Here is a 17277-nt window from a genome sequence, read left to right as displayed (position 1 = left end):
ATACATATAAGTATGATACTGTGGTGATTCAAACAGATGGCAATTGTATTTTACCCTTGTTAAAGTCTGACTATCATGATGGAGTAGATTATTCAAACAAGATTGAGACAAATGAGTTACAGGCTACACATAAAAATAACACAGAAGTCTACTGGAAGCAATAATAGTAGTACAGTATTTCATGCTAGATTTTGAAATGTCACATTTTTCTTGTCAGTTTTTTGCTAAGCACATTGAAAACTACAAAGCGGTATGTAATTCATTATGTTAATGTAACATTCAGCAGGTTTCATTCCACTTTATGAAGCAGAATGAGTTAATTCTATAAGGTGATGCAGAAATTTAGGCCATAGCTGTACATTTAATAATACTTATTTTAAAGTTTAAAATGTAATGTGTTTTTTTTTTCCTTTGTTTTAAAATAAACATAAATCCATTTTGTAAAACGTGATTAGAACAACTGTTTAATGCATTCCTTCTTTGTATAATTCTGTATAATCTATAATTAAACAATTACATATATAAAGGTTAAATTGCAATGCATTTTACCTTGGGAACAATGCAATTCTGTTAATAAGCAATCACTCATTTCAGCTGTGATGATTCTCTATAGTCAAAATCCAGTTAGAAAATGGATCAGAGATTTTCTTTAACCTGAGCCTTAATCTCTGGTAAAGAACTCAAATGTTATCTTTCAAACCAGGCCAGGCGTTATGGGTGGGACTTCGGAGGCCTGGCCTATCCAGTTTAGAACCAGTGCTCCCCCCCAGTTTCAGATTCTACATTGATTCAGAAAATGATTCAGTACTGTCAGCCAATCACTTCCACTTCTAGCGTGCTCTAATAGATGGTAGATGCCCGCTGGAACGTCTCGGCACCATAGCTGTGAATCAGATTTAAAAACAATCTGCACAAGTGCTGGCTTTTTTATTTTGACTTGCTGTATTTTTAAGCGTAGTTAAAATCTATTGGACAGTAAATACTAAAAGACACAATTGGTCCAAATTAATTTAATTATCCACCAAAAGCAGCCAATCAATACTTTGCAGATATAGATTCAGGAGAGAAAGGTTTTGGCTGAGGGAAGAAACATGGTGAGTTAGAAGGCATTTTAGAGTGGTATTAAATATTGGTAGTTCAGACTCCGTCTTATATGGACTGCCCAGTAATTGCTCCGTTCATTCCTCAGGCAACTTCTAGATTATAAATAGGGGTTTAATACCCTAGTTAATACCCTACCCAAGTTAATAGAAAATAAAAATGTATTTACTAACTATTTTTTTTCTCTTTATATGTATGTCATTTTTGTTTTTTATTTTAATAAAATGTTCTGGATTATTTTCTTAGAGTCTTTACTCAGTGGAAAGGTACCTGACCAATCAATACAAGTTCATGGTAAATCTAGATTTTAATGGGGTTTTTTTTGTTTGTTTTTACAAAAAGAAAACAATAGTAAAAATAATTTTTTAGTAGAGATAGTGCCCTCTCGATGATGTCTCTACCGTATGATAGCTGATCTTGACTTTTGTTAGCGCCCTCGTCTGGGCGGTCAACTATCATACGGTAGAGACATCATCGACAGACACTATCACTTAAATAAAAATAAAAAAATATAAGAGAAATTATTAAGCAAATCAAATTAAAGTAAAGCAAAGCACAATAATAATAATTTTTTTAAATGTCTAGTTGCTTCTGATGTTTGTAAACCCCTTCGTAGGTTTGCGCTGTCGAACGTATGCTTTTTATATTCAGTATTAAATAGTCAGTTGAAAGTAAGCAATGTACACTCATTACTTTACAGTAATGTGGTGTGGGAATCTGTTTATTGCAGTCTCTGTAGAGAGCCTGCTCACCGTATGATACTGTTGCTCAGACATCACATCGTTGCTCATTCGGTAATAATAATTTAAAAGAGAAAAAAAAAACACCTTTACAGAAAGAGATGTGGTAATTCATGGTGTGTGGATAGTTCATAATATTATCATATGATTAATTTTTTTCTTTGTTTATTGTCACCACAGTGAAGTAAAATAGTGCAGAATATGAGCTAATTGATTGGTATTTTCCAAAATGAGCCTGTCCTAAATAAGTGGATGCCCCCCACAGCGTTCATGCTGCCGCCGGACCTGTTTCAATCTATGTTTAATCACTGTTCCAAATCAGCCTGCTGGAAAAATATGCAAACACCGTATCCGTAAATATAACTTTTTTTTTTGTGCTTGTTGAAAGAAAATCTCCATTGTTGTACACGCCTTCTGAATGTTGTCTATCAATGTAGAGCAACTCTGCTTCCTCACTGTTACACGTTTCAATCTATCTATTTAAATTTAGTATAGCAAATAAAGTATATATTTTTTTTTTAAATATAGAATAGTGTTTTCTGTCAGCAGCAATACAGACTGGATGCAGTCTGATTACTTTCAGCATGTCATATCCTGCCCTTTCTTTGAATTTTGTAACCGCAAGTGTTATAACAAATTGAATTGAATGTACTTAACTTATGATATCAATATTGTGTTAATCGACTGTAGTGCTTTTAAAGAAACTACTAAATAGCAGGTCAGATAAGGATGCTTCTATAAACAATGCTTGAGAGTACTGTAAACACTGCAATCACAGGGGAATGGGTATTTATTAACATTTGAGTGGAAGGGTATATTTTATAATCTTCATGAGTGAGATCATCAGTTTACATTATCAGCATGATTGTAATAAATGCCTGTGCTGTGTATTATGCTGAGAAATACAGGTTTGATGGACGTCCCTCCTCTTCAGTGTATTGTTTGTAGTATGCATTAAAGTATAAATAGATTGATGTTTACTTAGCATATCTCTTCATAATGCACTAAACACTAGAATTGAAAGTAATTTCTAACCGTTTAACTCAGAATTTGAGTGTCTTGAGTTTTTAAAGTTAGTGTTAGAAATAAATATTGCACAGCTGTCTAGCTATTTATAAACAGCCAAATGTGTCAAAACCAGCAAGTTAGTAACTACTTTACGTCTCAGTATAAATAAAGCCTACACTTTATATCGTTCAAAAAGTTTCTCAGAGAAGAATGAATCCTCAGATTTGTGTGCAGACACTAAATGCTAAAACAGGGTCTAACTGTAGACAGTGCTTTAGCACTCCATGGCTGATTCTAGCCTGGATCAATGACCATCTTAGAGAGACAACATTTGCAGACTTGCTTTATTGGCATAATCTTGATTGGCATTTATAAAGAATACACAGGTCTGAACCGGGACTAATCCCTTAAATTCCATTTGGTGCCCAATCTCAATCTCCACTTGAGAAATAAATTTACTATGGTCAACCAAACACATATGACTCGCTCCACTGCCTTATGAAATTGTAACACTGTATACAATTACTCAGACCAGAGTGCTGAACTCCAAACATCCTCCCACCACACTGTCATTCCCCTGGGCATTATAAGTCAAAGCCCTATAAATACTGTGGCCACCTAATAGTGTCAGTTAACACTCACTTTATTTCTAGAAGCTTTAGCAATTGAAAAACCAACACCAAGACCCAGTCACAGCATTATGTTGTTGGGCACTTTTTGGTTCAGTGGACCTGGATATTGCATCAACAGGTTTGATAATGAATGTGGTCCCATTTTTCCACCTCGCCTTGACATAACAATATTTATTTTCACGTTGACTTATATTAGACCCCATTTATCCTGCCATCACTTATATTTGTACTCTTTAGATTTACTTTGTGTACAATTAGGACCTCAGCCTCACACTCACTGCCTGTGCTTCACAAACTGTACTGTAGGGCTTAAGCTTGGATCCTAATGTACTTATAAACAGGGAGTGAATCTAAAGAATAGATTAAAGCATTAACGAACACCATTAATACATTCTCACATGCAGTTGATTTTTTTGTTTTTATTTTTGTTGTATGTGTGTTTTTTTTTTATTATTATTGATATTGGTTAATATAAAGAAAGAAATGTACCTCCATATTTTGTGCATAAGGATCCTTTTGGTCACATAATAAAGTTGATATTCTGTGGTTGCCTCGATTACACCGCTGACTCGTGTTCTGTGGCATAGGAAATGTCTGTCTGATAATTGTTAGCCTCCCTATGGACCTTCTCACCAGCTCTTGCACATCCAAGTCAGTTACTTCCTGAAAAACAAATCAAAGACACAGTTGAATACAGGAAAAAAATACCTTTTTGTTTATTCCTGTATTTTTTTCAAAGAGGGCACACAAACTCAGCAAACTTTTATTTAAAGATAAGGCACTAACAATTGTCACACAAGGTTAGAAGACCCATCACCTCTACTTGATATATAAAAAATGATAATATTCTACACTGCAATCATGGGGTTTCCATTCGGTCAATTTACATGTGAAATGCGATATGCGTGCATGTTTGAGAGAATTACTTGGGTAAACTAGGTTTGTGGCCGAAAAAAGGTCCAAAGAGAGAGATGGGGTAAAGCTCATTTTCTCATGTAAATGAAGAAACAAACTGGAAAATCCATGCCCAGTTTCGCATTGAAATGCACATTTCATGTGTAAATGCTAATGAGTGTGTTTATTCATAACTATAAATATTGCAAGGGAGCAGGTCAGTTGTTACTGTGGATTCCAAGACGGCAGAAAGTAATGGCTGAGGAGAAGTTTTATGGTTAGCAATGTTGTAGTTCACCTTAATGGTAATGCGGGCGGCTTTTTTTTTTTTTTTTTTTTTATTATTATTGTGTTTTGCTGTGCCTGGTCTGTCATGTTGTATATCTCTTGTGGGTTTACAGTTCTGTATAAAATCACTTACCATGAACTGTGTTATGCCCGTGTAATAGTATTAATGCAGCTGTTTGAGAATACCCTTGCTGCTTAAATGTCTAACTGAATTAATTCCTGTCCTTTTTTTTTATTCCAGCTATGTCCAAAGATAATGTGTGTCTGCCCTCCACTTTAATAAATATAGTTGGTGAACTGGATATCATGAGCCAGCTCAATCGTCCAAAACAGCGCAACAACAATCAACAAGTTGTTGGTGCTCTTTCAGAACTGACCAAATAAAACTGTAAATGAATGCTGACTGTGTTTCATTTGTTTGCATCATTAATATTTGACACAACAGTAAATCCAACACAACTTAAAAGAAAGGAAAGAATCTCTGACAGCACGAGCCTCCTCAGATCGCTCCTATCCAATTGAAACTGGCGGCTGAGGTAACCTTTACAGTTGCCAAGTCTGCTTATAATAAGCAGAATTGGGCTTGTTTTTTAGAGTCGCTGGTTGGAACTTACATAAGCATCTATACTCTAACATGGATTTGCTTGTTTTGGGCTTGTTTTGAAAGGCAGTGTCGCTTTTGTTTTGTTTTTTCTTGTGAGACTTGGCAACACTGATAACCTTCCCCATCTGTCTCACAGCAAGCAGTGGCAATTTTGGGAACAAACTAATGCTGCACTTCAGTCCGTTTCAGTATCCGCCACCTCCCTTTCAAGTGCCTACTACCCGTATTTGAGAAGCGTGGTGTTGAATGCTTCCTTAGCAGCTGTCAGCCGTCTGGACAGGTAGGGCTTCTAAGCCAAGGTAGTATACGTAGCATTACCTGATCCCCTATATGCTGTACTGCCTGAATGAAAGGGATATATATATATATATATATATATATATATATATATATATATATATATATATATATATATATATATATATATATATATATATAGGAGATAGATTGAGATAGGGGCCCAGAAGTGTGTTTGCCTAGGGCTCCATGATGGGTTAATCCAGCCCTGACTCCAACTAAACATACTCTTAGCCCTTTGTGACAGGGTGCCTGCCCCTTTATGACTGTATATATTATTTTGTTTTGAGTTATGTTCATTTAGATAGATAGATAGATAGATAATAGATAGATAGATAGATAGATAGATAGATAGATAGATAGATAGATAGATAGATAGATAGATAGATATTTTTAGATTTTCAGCCATAGTGATCTGCAATACCTGTTGGTCAGTTTAATTTTATACCTCTGAGTTTATTTTTAATTCATGAGTTGTAAGATACATTAGTTGAAACAGTATTCAGTACTAACGACATTTGAAAAACAATTTGGGCAAGAGTAGTAAAACACATTATTAACCAGCCAGGCACAAGGTATTTTGTTTTATTACAGCAGCTTAGATTCACTCGTGTACCAGTTCTCTGCGCATGGAAACCATGTTTTCAAAAAAGCTCATTTGTAATCTACAAAAACAGCATGAATATTTTATGCATAGCTAATTTACATATCAATCCCCATTAATTTGCATGACGTCGGGTAAAAAGCCTGGTTTACGCAAGTAAAATAAACTGAGCAAATGGAAACCCATTTTACACTAGACATTTTTGTTGTGTAAATGTCTCGAGTTAAAAAAAAAAAAAAAAAAACTTGCATGGAAACCCCGTGACTGTGTGCCTTACCCTTTAATGAACACATTCTATAATTTATAACACTAAATAGAGGAGGCTGCATTGGTTTCATTTAGGTGCTTCCAACCTAATAAGCCAAACTGGGTTTATGCCAGCTCTACAGGAACACACAGGTGTCTGCATATGTGCCTAACTGGCTGGGATAACTGCTGAGACAAAGGAAACATGGTCGTTGAACAATAATCCCAAGCTTTGTGAATCTACTTTCAATCACTTATGAATTGAACATAAACAAGAACTGCTCAGGATACAACCAATAGATCTTTAAATGCTGAATAAAATAAGTATTCGTTTTTGGTAGGGTTAGTGGTGTTTTATATGATGCAATCAAAATTATGCTACACAAATATAAAATGTAGAATCAGGTTCAATCTCAATCTGTTGGTTATACCAACAGTTTGAAAGCATTCTCTCTGACACCCCCTCTACATTCTTTTCTGTAGTCTTAATAATGTTTTAAAGCCAATGACTCATAAGTTGAAATTTAGGTTTTTACAAAACCAAGTGGGGAAAAATCTATTTGAATCTAATGTACATTTCCTATGACAGAAACCATGCAGCTACTTAAAATAATTCATCATAGTAAATGCCCTGCTATGATTGTAAATACAAAATGATGCATGTACATGAGACATACATGCTGGGCTAAAGAACTCCTTAGCCACCAAGTACACATGTTACTCTAGATATAGTTTTGTTCCAAATGTGAACAAGGGGAATAACATTAGAGTCAGACTCAACTGGGCATATTAACTTAATTGTAAATAAAAAAAATATAAATGATTACAATTTCACTTTTACCCCTTAGATAAATACAAAGTGCCTGATGTATAATTTTTGTCAGATAGGGTTTAGCGTGTACAAAACACCACTGGCATTAGACATTTTGGTCAAAGACTTCAATGTTTTTAATATGACCAGGCATTTATAGGTGTATCGGGCAGTGTTGTGTGATGCACTGCAGTTACAGATTCTGCCCCCGTCTGACATGAAATCATGAGATGAGGTAAAAAGTTCCACAAATGCTGACAAGTCTGGCTGTTCTACATAGTGGTTAAGATGCTCTCTTGCAGTGTGCGTGGTCGACGGTTCTCATCCAGTCTCCATCCCTGTAACATAGCCACTGGCTGGCAGTGTTCACATACACTCTCTTTCTTAAATATTTAACCATTGATCAGTCCTGTGGAGGAAAAAAAATCTAAACTTATAAGCCAGACACTGCAGCTATGGAATACTCTGCATGTGAAGGGGAAACATAATTAAAATTCTATAGCTTTTCAGTTACATTTTATTATCTTCATGTTGAGTCACAGCAAGGGTCTGTTTTACATTTTCATGAAAACAGATTTTTTCAAAACAATGCAACCCATTAATAAAGGCACCAGCACAATATCCTGCATGTATGGTCGATGATTCCTTAATGTACCATTAATAACATGACATTTTTTCAGGTTGCTTTTTTCATACTGTATATAATCTCAGCATGGCCTTCTGATGTTGGGTAACAGAAAAACCTGAACAGGATTGATTACTATGACCCAGAAAATTCTGTTTTTTTTTTTTTTTTATAGACTATGTACTCCTGGAGCAGTGGAAGTTAGTCTGTACTGAATTATACAGACAAACAAGCAACATGAACATCTGTAATGCCTGCCATATGTACTGTATTAAACATTGTGTATACATACATACATTGGCCAGGATTGTACCTGTGGCACAGGTTTAGTGGAGCGGGAACAGGTTTATGAATATGCATGACAAGCTCCATAAAATGACAAGATCAGTTTTACAGATTCACCAGTTCTTATTCCATATTAACCTACAAAAATTAATTTATTGACATTATATGCAGCTTGTCATGCACATTCATGCCCTTCTGAACCTGTGCAGTAGCGAGCAGGTACCGTTCTGGCAAAGATGATGGACAGATGACCTAATCAAAATGCTGAACTTTGTGAGAGGAGTCAAGAACGAATTAAATGTTTCTGACTGAACTGTTTTGAATTCAGAAGACATTTTGACAATGAAAAAAAACTGTTGAAAGATATTTTCGAGTGCAACAAAACCAAAAGCTTGGGACAATAATGTGTTGTGTTTTTATTCCCCACAGCCTGTTCATTAACACTTTAACATTTCACATACTCTTGAGTATCTACCTCATCGTTCATGTACTGATATGGATGTATTACTGTTATTAAAAATGCATGTACATATACATGTTTATGCAGTGTTGGAAGTTGCATTCAAAATGTAGTCTTTTACAGTTACAAGTTACTTGAACACAATTATAACAATTGTAATAGCTGTAGTACAGTAACTAATAACTATATCGTAGGCAGTTCACATTTTACAGAGATGGTCAGGCTGTAACGATCATACTAATAATATAGCTTAATTAATCACTAATCAAAAAATAAACAAATACATAAATAAATAAACCAAACAACAAAAGATACTAGCAAAAAAAAAAAAAAAAAAAAAATGAATTTTTCAAATTGAGATACTATGTGATTCTGAATGATTTGGCTGTGTATAGTAAATTACTTCACTGCTGTCTCTTAACCTGGACATTCAACAAACATTAGACTTTTTTACTTTTTTGGGGTTGATTTGTTTGCTTATGTCTTTTTTTTTTACCCAATTATGCCATTATTGAGAATGTTTCTTTTGATTTGTGTAACCATGTGTCACAGAGACGGCCGAAGTGGGCGGCGTCAGAGCCAGGAAAAGTAATGAAATACACAAAACACAGGACGGATGAAATGAAGTGATGAAGACGCCTGTTGGCGCCGGTTTATTACAAAATAAAAGGTTTACACAAACACGAAAAACACAGGACACGGCACTCTACGCCAAAATAAATAGACAAACGAAAACAGACTACTACTACTAATTTCCTCCGTCTCCAATCCCGTTCTCCGCTCACCGAACACCCCACCGCAGTATGTGACAACGTGCATCTATATATACTATTGTGCTGGGATTCAATTACCAATTAATTATTCACTTGAATCCCAGCACGTGAATTAATAAAGTGCAATTCCCCGTGCTCACATATTACTACATTTTACTTGCACGTGAAGTGCTGTGCAATCCTCGTGCCTAAATACACATATACATTTTAAACACTCGTGTTACACAGACCCGTTTATATCCCGTGTACCAATGTCTATACACCAACATTTAAACACACCACACGCAACACATAACAGATAATATACACAGGGGCGGGCACTTTGTTACATATACCCCCTCCTGTGCAAAGCACACATGGCCTCAATGGCCACCTCCCCCCTTAAAAGCCCAAAAGTCCCGCCCAAAGTCCTTGGCCAGGACCAGAGGCTTCCAGGGGCCCACAGGTCGTAATGCTGTCAGCAGGGTAGCATTCTCCTGCCAGGGTAGTCCTAGCAGCGGAAAGGCTGCTTGGGGTGTGGTCTCCTGACCTTCCCCCTCCTTCGGCGCCGGCAGCTCCCCTTGGTGGGGCTTCAACCACCGTTCTTCCTGCAGGGAAGAAACTGCAGAGGGAGCAGGTCTCCGGACACCACCTTCCTCCGGCAGCAAAACTGCTGCTGGGGTTGGCGGTCTCCAGACCTCCTCCCCCTCCTCCGGCAGCGAAACTGCTGCTGGGGTTGGCGGTCTCCAGACCTCCTCCCCCTTCTCCGGCAGCGAAACTGCTGCTGGGGTTGGCGGTCTCCAGACCTCCTCCCCCTTCTTCGTGGCCGGCAGCTCCCCTTCGTGGGGTTCCGGCCACAGTACTTCCGGCTGTGATGCGGAGCGGCGGGCAACCCCAGGCGATGCAGAGCGGCGGGCAACCCCAGGCGATGCAGAGCGGCGGGCAACCCCAGGCGATGCAGAGCGGCGGGCAACCCCAGGCGATGCAGAGCGGCGGGCAACCCCAGGCGATGCAGAGGCATCCTTGGGCGAAGCGAGGCTGGCATCCTTGGGCGAAGCGAGGCTGGCATCCTTGGGCGAAGCGAGGCTGGCATCCTTGGGCGAAGCGAGGCTGGCATCCTTGGGCGAAGCGAGGCTGGCATCCTTGGGCGAAGCGAGGCTGGCAGTCAGGACAAGCTGGGGTGCGGGTGTTGGCCCTCTTTTCGGCCACTGCAGCCGGGAGGTTCTTCCCCGTGCTTCCCTCAGCAGCCTATACAAGGGCTGCTGAGGACCGCCAGCATCTAGTCCTGGCCCTTGTGGTGCAGGGAGAGGCAGCTCCTGCTCCTCTCCCCCTGATGGAGGTGGAGGCAGAGGAAGCTCCAGCTCCTCTCCTCGTGATGGTGGGGGAAGTGATACCAGCAGGCATTCACCCTCTGCTGGTGGGGGAAGGGATACCAGCAGGCATTCACCCTCTGCTGGTGGACAGGGACCCAGCAGGCATTCACCCTCTGCTGGTGGACAGGGACCCAGCAGGCATTCACCCTCTGCTGGTGGACAGGGACCCAGCAGGCATTCACCCTCTGCTGGTGGGGGAAGTGATACCAGCAGGCATTCACCCTCTGCTGGTGGGGGAAGTGATACCAGCAGGCATTCACCCTCTGCTGGTGGACAGGGACCCAGCAGGCATTCACCCTCTGCTGGTGGACAGGGACCCAGCAGGCATTCACCCTCTGCTGGTGGCGGAGGCAGAGGCAGCTCCTGCTGCTCTGCTCCTGCCGGTGGAGGTGGCGGAGGCAGAGGCAGCTCCTGCTGCTCTGCTCCTGCCGGTGGAGGTGGCGGAGGCAGAGGCAGCTCCTGCTGCTCTGCCCCTGCCGGTGGAGGTGGCGGAGGCAGAGGCAGCTCCTGCTGCTCTCCTCCTGCCGGTGGAGGTGGCGGAGGCAGAGGCAGCTCCTGCTGCTCTGCGCCTGCCGGTGGAGGTGGCGGAGGCAGAGGCAGCTCCTGCTGCTCTGCTCCTGCCGGTGGAGGTGGCGGAGGCAGAGGCAGCTCCTGCTGCTCTGCGCCTGCCGGTGGAGGTGGCGGAGGCAGAGGCAGCTCCTGCTGCTCTGCGCCTGCCGGTGGAGGTGGCGGAGGCAGAGGCAGCTCCTGCTGCTCTCCCCCTGCCGGTGGAGGTGGCGGAGGCAGAGGCAGCTCCTGCTGCTCTCCCCCTGCCGGTGGAGGTGGCGGAGGCAGAGGCAGCTCCTGCTGCTCTGCGCCTGGCGGTGGAGGTGGCGGAGGCAGAGGCAGCTCCTGCTGCTCTCCCCCTGCCGGTGGAGGTGGCGGAGGCAGAGGCAGCTCCTGCTGCTCTGCGCCTGCCGGTGGAGGTGGCGGAGGCAGAGGCAGCTCCTGCTGCTCTGCGCCTGCCGGTGGAGGTGGCGGAGGCAGAGGCAGCTCCTGCTGCTCTGCTCCTGCCGGTGGAGGTGGCGGAGGCAGAGGCAGCTCCTGCTGCTCTGCTCCTGCCGGTGGAGGTGGCGGAGGCAGAGGCAGCTCCTGCTGCTCTGCTCCTGCCGGTGGAGGTGGCGGAGGCAGAGGCAGCTCCTGCTGCTCTGCGCCTGCCCATGGAGGTAGGAGCGGCGTGTAGTCTCCTGGTGGTGGAGGTGGGAGCGGTGTGTAGTCTCCCCTTGATACAGGGGACTGGTGCGGCTCTCCCTCACTTGCAGGGGACTGGTGCGGCTCTTCCTCTCTTGCAGGAGACTGGTGCGGCTCTTCCTCCCTTGCAGGAGACTGGTGCGGCTGTGGAGACAGCGGTGGGACCTCTGCCTTCCTCTTCCGTGGCAGTTCCTCCTCTCCCTCCTGGTAGGGGCAGCGGAAGGGACAATTGGCAAAGAGATGGTCCTGGTTGCAGAGGAGGCACCCCGGCAAGGACTGGTTACATCGCCGGGGATGTCTGGCCCTTAGGCGGCACTCCTCCTCCCTGTCCCTCACCTCTTTATCCTCTTTCCTGCTTCTCCCCATTTCTTTTTTTTTTTTTTTTAATCCAAAGACGCCCCCTTTTTTTTTTTTTTTTTTTTCCCCCCACAAAAAAAAACCTCTCCTGGTCTGACGCTTGGAGGCGCTGTTAAATCCCACGCAGGACACCACGTGTCACAGAGACGGCCGAAGTGGGCGGTGTCAGAGCCAGGAAAAGTAATGAAATACACAAAACACAGGACGGATGAAATGAAGTGATGAAGACGCCTGTTGGCGCCGGTTTATTACAAAATAAAAGGTTTACACAAACACGAAAAACACAGGACACGGCACTCTACGCCAAAATAAATAGACAAACGAAAACAGACTACTACTACTAATTTCCTCCGTCTCCAATCCCGTTCTCCGCTCACCGAACACCCCACCGCAGTATGTGACAACGTGCATCTATATATACTATTGTGCTGGGATTCAATTACCAATTAATTATTCACTTGAATCCCAGCACGTGAATTAATAAAGTGCAATTCCCCGTGCTCACATATTACTACATTTTACTTGCACGTGAAGTGCTGTGCAATCCTCGTGCCTAAATACACATATACATTTTTAAACACTCGTGTTACACAGACCCGTTTATATCCCGTGTACCAATGTCTATACACCAACATTTAAACACACCACACGCAACACATAACAGATAATATACACAGGGGCGGGCACTTTGTTACACCATGTTACAAGGCTGTGACTCAAAATAGTCTTTCAAGATTATTGGGCCAGATGAGATCCTCCCAATAGTACTCAGACAGAAGAAAGAAGTTATTTACAAACCACTAACCAAGATCATGCAACAGTCTCTTGACACAAGGTTTGTACCGACAGACTGGAAAATTGCAAACGTAATACCGATCCACAAAAAGAGAAACAAAACCGAACCAGGTAACTACATACACCATTCCCTGAATTTCCTTATTGCGCTCATAAAATAGGTCAACTAACTAAATAAAAAATAAAAATAATAAAACATGTTTTAATTAAATTTATTGTTTTATTAAATATCCTTCTGCCTCTGACCTAAAAAGAGTTCCTTCAATCTTAAAAAAAATTAATAAATTAAAACATTTTTAATTATTATTATTATTATTATTATTTATTATTATTATTATTATTATTATTAGTTTATTTATTTATTTTTATTTTTAATAAACATTGAACTCATTAAAAACAAGAAGCATTATTTATAGATGTTAAATTGAACAATGCCATTGAAATTGCACCTTTGAAGATTCAGGGATCTTCAGGGACCTTACTAATTTATTTTTTCAAACTTAGTACGGGGCAGAGAGGCTTTCTGGAGATGGGGTAAATGAAACGTGTGAGTTTTTGTTCTTTATTTGATTTGTTATAATTCTTGTGATTCTTGGTTAGTTCATTACATTTTAAAGTGAAGTATTCCTAGCCATTTTTATCATGGCAAAGCACAGACGAGTCTGCTTTTGAATCACGCAGACCTTCTTTGCCATGTCTGGCCAGATTTGGTTGTACATCAAATCAAACCTTTCTCACAAGGCCTGTGGTATTCTCATGTGACAGTGCTGTGGAGGTTTTTTTTTTTTTTTTTTTAATCATGGAGGTATTCTTGCAGATTTGCGGTACCACTTCACAGTGGCAACAAAGATGTTTGCATTTTGAAATACTCACTTATCAAATTCACTTTGCGGTTTATTGCTGGACTGTTTAAAAAATGGTTAAGACCAGCTCATAGGGTCACATAATTTGAGATTGAATACTCCCTCTGACAGACAGTGGCATAAAACACCCTTAGCAAATTATTTAGATCAGGAAGAGGAATTAATCAATATGTAGTGCTTTTTCGGTTTAGCCAGTCAAATAGGACACCTGATGCCCAGGCAGTGCTCTTTTGTGTTTTTTTTTCTTCCTTTTCTATGTCCAGAAGCTGTGTTTCAGTAAGCTCAAGATGCCTATTAGTAGTATTTCCTTTTTTTACCACTTGGACTAGTGTTGGTGTCTGATTCAGACTCATCCAAAATCTCATCTAGAGTTTGATTTCCCAAAAGACCAAAATTGACAAATCTTGTCAGTCATTTTTATTGCGAATTTAAATATAACTACCATTTATTGAATTAATTAGTTATTTCTATATTAAATGTGGTTAGTCATGTTTATTAATATAAATTTAAATATGGCTACATTTTTTTTCTTCTTTAAAATTCTAATGGCGTATGGATATCTACAAGTGAGTCAACACTTTTAAAAAAGTGCCAACCCATGGCAATGTCCTGTAATAGTCACCCCCCCATGTGACTGGTTTTGACCAATCAGGACAGAGTATTTAAAAGACCCATTTTATAACAACATGTATAAGTTTATGTATATGTATTTATTACAGCAACATGCTACATTACAATATGTATACACATGTATTTGTTTACAATTACTATAAATATTAATCTGCAGCACTTATCTTTTGAGATCCTTTTTTGTAAACATAATTAGGGCCCTGCAAGTAGGATTCGCCATGCTTGTTCTAAAACTCCCACGGGCTACCTCCCAAGGTTTAATCCCAAAGCAGAGCCTTAGAAATCCTCAGCAGTGTAGCTTTTCCATTTACTTTCAACACTAAGCTCAGTTTTCAATCTGCTTGTATTGGATAGAAACTATCACAGCATGTGTCAACCAAGCCAAATTTAAAGACCATCTGAGGCCAGTTCAAGTGGCATCAATATACTCAAATTTTATCATTCTGCTAAGCTGGTGAGCAGTACACTCTGTCACAGCAGACAAATGTTTACCTCATTTATGATGATCCAATGGCAGTCAAAGGCCACAAGGTTGGTTTCAACGACCTGTGGAGACACAAGTAAAAATCACTAAGATACCAATGTGGCCCGTCATAAGAGGCTACAGAGGCTAAGCTTGTGTGTAATTTTTTAAAAGTTAAAAAAAAAAAAAAAAAAGTATTTTACTTTAAACATGATCTGTGTTAACCTGATAAAATGGGTGGCTACATTTAGCCTGTGGCGCATGTTTCATACATTTTCAAACCTTACATCATCCTTTCTACGGTTGACTATACTGATATTGGCTAACATGACAGAATCCTAACCATTTTGAGGCAAGTTTTCTGTTGCCTTAAAATGGCCTGGGATTCTGTATTTATTTGAAGCATCTCTATGACCTTAAAATGACCCTCTGTCAAGTTTTTCTCTATTTTTATTGGCTAATACGATACAAGTATAACCCATTTTGAGGATAGCCTCCACCACTCATAATTAGATCTAATCTTGATGTGTCTGTTACTAGGCTGGGTATTGGTCTTCACTCTTTTTTAATCCATACAGTGGCAGCTTCTTCAAAAGGGAGGACCTAAACCAAATCGCCTTTTTAATTGCTCACGATATGAAAAAACAAACAAATGGTTGACTGAGAATTCAACAGCAAAATTATAGTATTTTTTTTAGAAATTAAAACAAAGATACAGACAGTGTTTTTGTATAAAATGTGACTTTTTGCATCTCATCTAGTAAGACAAGTGAGTTATTTCATGGTTAATTTCTTACGTAGATCAATCGCACTATTAAAATATGCTTTTTTAATTCTTTAACTCTATATAAACTCTATATATAAACTGCAGTTTCATCATTAAAATGACTGTTTGTATTTGAATATGTATTACAATATCTTAATAAAAAATAAATATTTACATACCGGTACATCCCATAAAGTATACCATAGCAGTAAACATAGTGAAAGCATGGTAAAGCATGTGTTGTAAAGCATAGAGTTATATTTCAGCATATAAAAAAAATACAGCCATGTATTGAAGTTTAATTACATCAGTCTGCATTCCTCAAGTGAGTGGTCTGTTGACATTTTTATTGTTTCAATGAGCCTCCTGATAGCCCATCAATCAGCCTTGACAGCTTACAGTGCCAGACTGTCTGTCTGCAGTTTGGTTACTATAAGTCACTCTTTCTACAAACCGGTCTGCTAAACGTCTTTTAGTTTCCCCAAATAGACAATTGTGCAAAGAAACTTTGCTATTTTACAACAAGACCCATCTACAGGGCCTATTTTCAAGACTCCCCAATTGATGTCATATAGAAGAGACAAGAATATAAGAGAATATGTGGTACACAGTGATATTCATCCTTCTGGTGAACCTTTGAAAGGTACATATCCATGTAATAGACCACGAAGTAATACCTTTAAAAACATTCATTCTGAAACAGAGATTAGAGGCATTAAATCTTCATTCAACATTCATGAACATTTTACATGCACATCCAAAGCAGGGGTCTCAAACTCAATTTACCTTGGAGGCCAATGTCAATCTTCTCAAATTCTCCTGGGGGGCCAGTAACATCATGGGAGAAGGAATTCAGAAAAAAAAAATCTTTCAAAAACAGAGTCCTGAATTAAATGAAATTCAACAGTCTCTACAATTTACTAAATCGAACTTTTTACAATGGTGGTTTTCCCAAAGGTTTTTAGCGTTTGCCAGACACGCTTCAGCTCTGTAAGTCTGTTGAAGTTTGGCCTCAGTGATTCAGCAGTGGAGACCATCAGGATGTCAGCAAGGTGTGCATCTGATAGCCTTGAATGGAACTTGGACTTGTTTACATTCAAAGTGGAAAAAAGTTTCTCGCACATATATGTGCTGCCAAACAGACACATTATTTTCTTGAACCTTTTGCAAAGCTCTGGGAAGGTAGGGGGTAGCTGCTTGAAGAACTGTGCAAGATCTCCATGTGCTTCCTTGAATTTGTTCTTCAAAAAAGTGTTGCACTGCAAATCAATTAGCTCCATCTGCAGATCATTTGGAGCTGTTTTCACATCAACAGAAAAAATGGGTCAGCACCCATTAAGAAGGTGTCTCTGTGCCTCCTGATGACAGCAAACCACTGATCAAATTCCTCCAGGAGCAGGTCAAGGATAGCCACATATTCACGACCACTGAATCGTATATCAGTGCTCCGCTC

General features: G+C 40.2%; 1 protein-coding gene across 1 annotated transcript in view; it reads right to left on the bottom strand.

Annotated features, from left to right (window-relative positions):
- LOC121298802 (glutamate receptor ionotropic, delta-2) overlaps positions 1–17277 on the bottom strand; it is a 611129-nt gene that overhangs the window by 236898 nt on the left and 356954 nt on the right. The window contains exons 5-6 of the mRNA XM_041226028.1: positions 15088–15141; positions 3971–4144 (exon numbers count right to left, since the gene is read on the bottom strand). Coding sequence (XP_041081962.1) covers positions 3971–4144; positions 15088–15141 — 228 coding nt within the window. The remainder of the gene's footprint in view (positions 1–3970; positions 4145–15087; positions 15142–17277) is intronic.

The sequence above is a fragment of the Polyodon spathula genome, chromosome 2, assembly GCF_017654505.1.
Source record: "Polyodon spathula isolate WHYD16114869_AA chromosome 2, ASM1765450v1, whole genome shotgun sequence".
NCBI lineage: Eukaryota > Metazoa > Chordata > Actinopteri > Acipenseriformes > Polyodontidae > Polyodon > Polyodon spathula.
The sequence above is the reverse complement of the archived record's forward strand: the minus strand, read 5'-3'. Positions and strand labels throughout refer to the sequence as shown.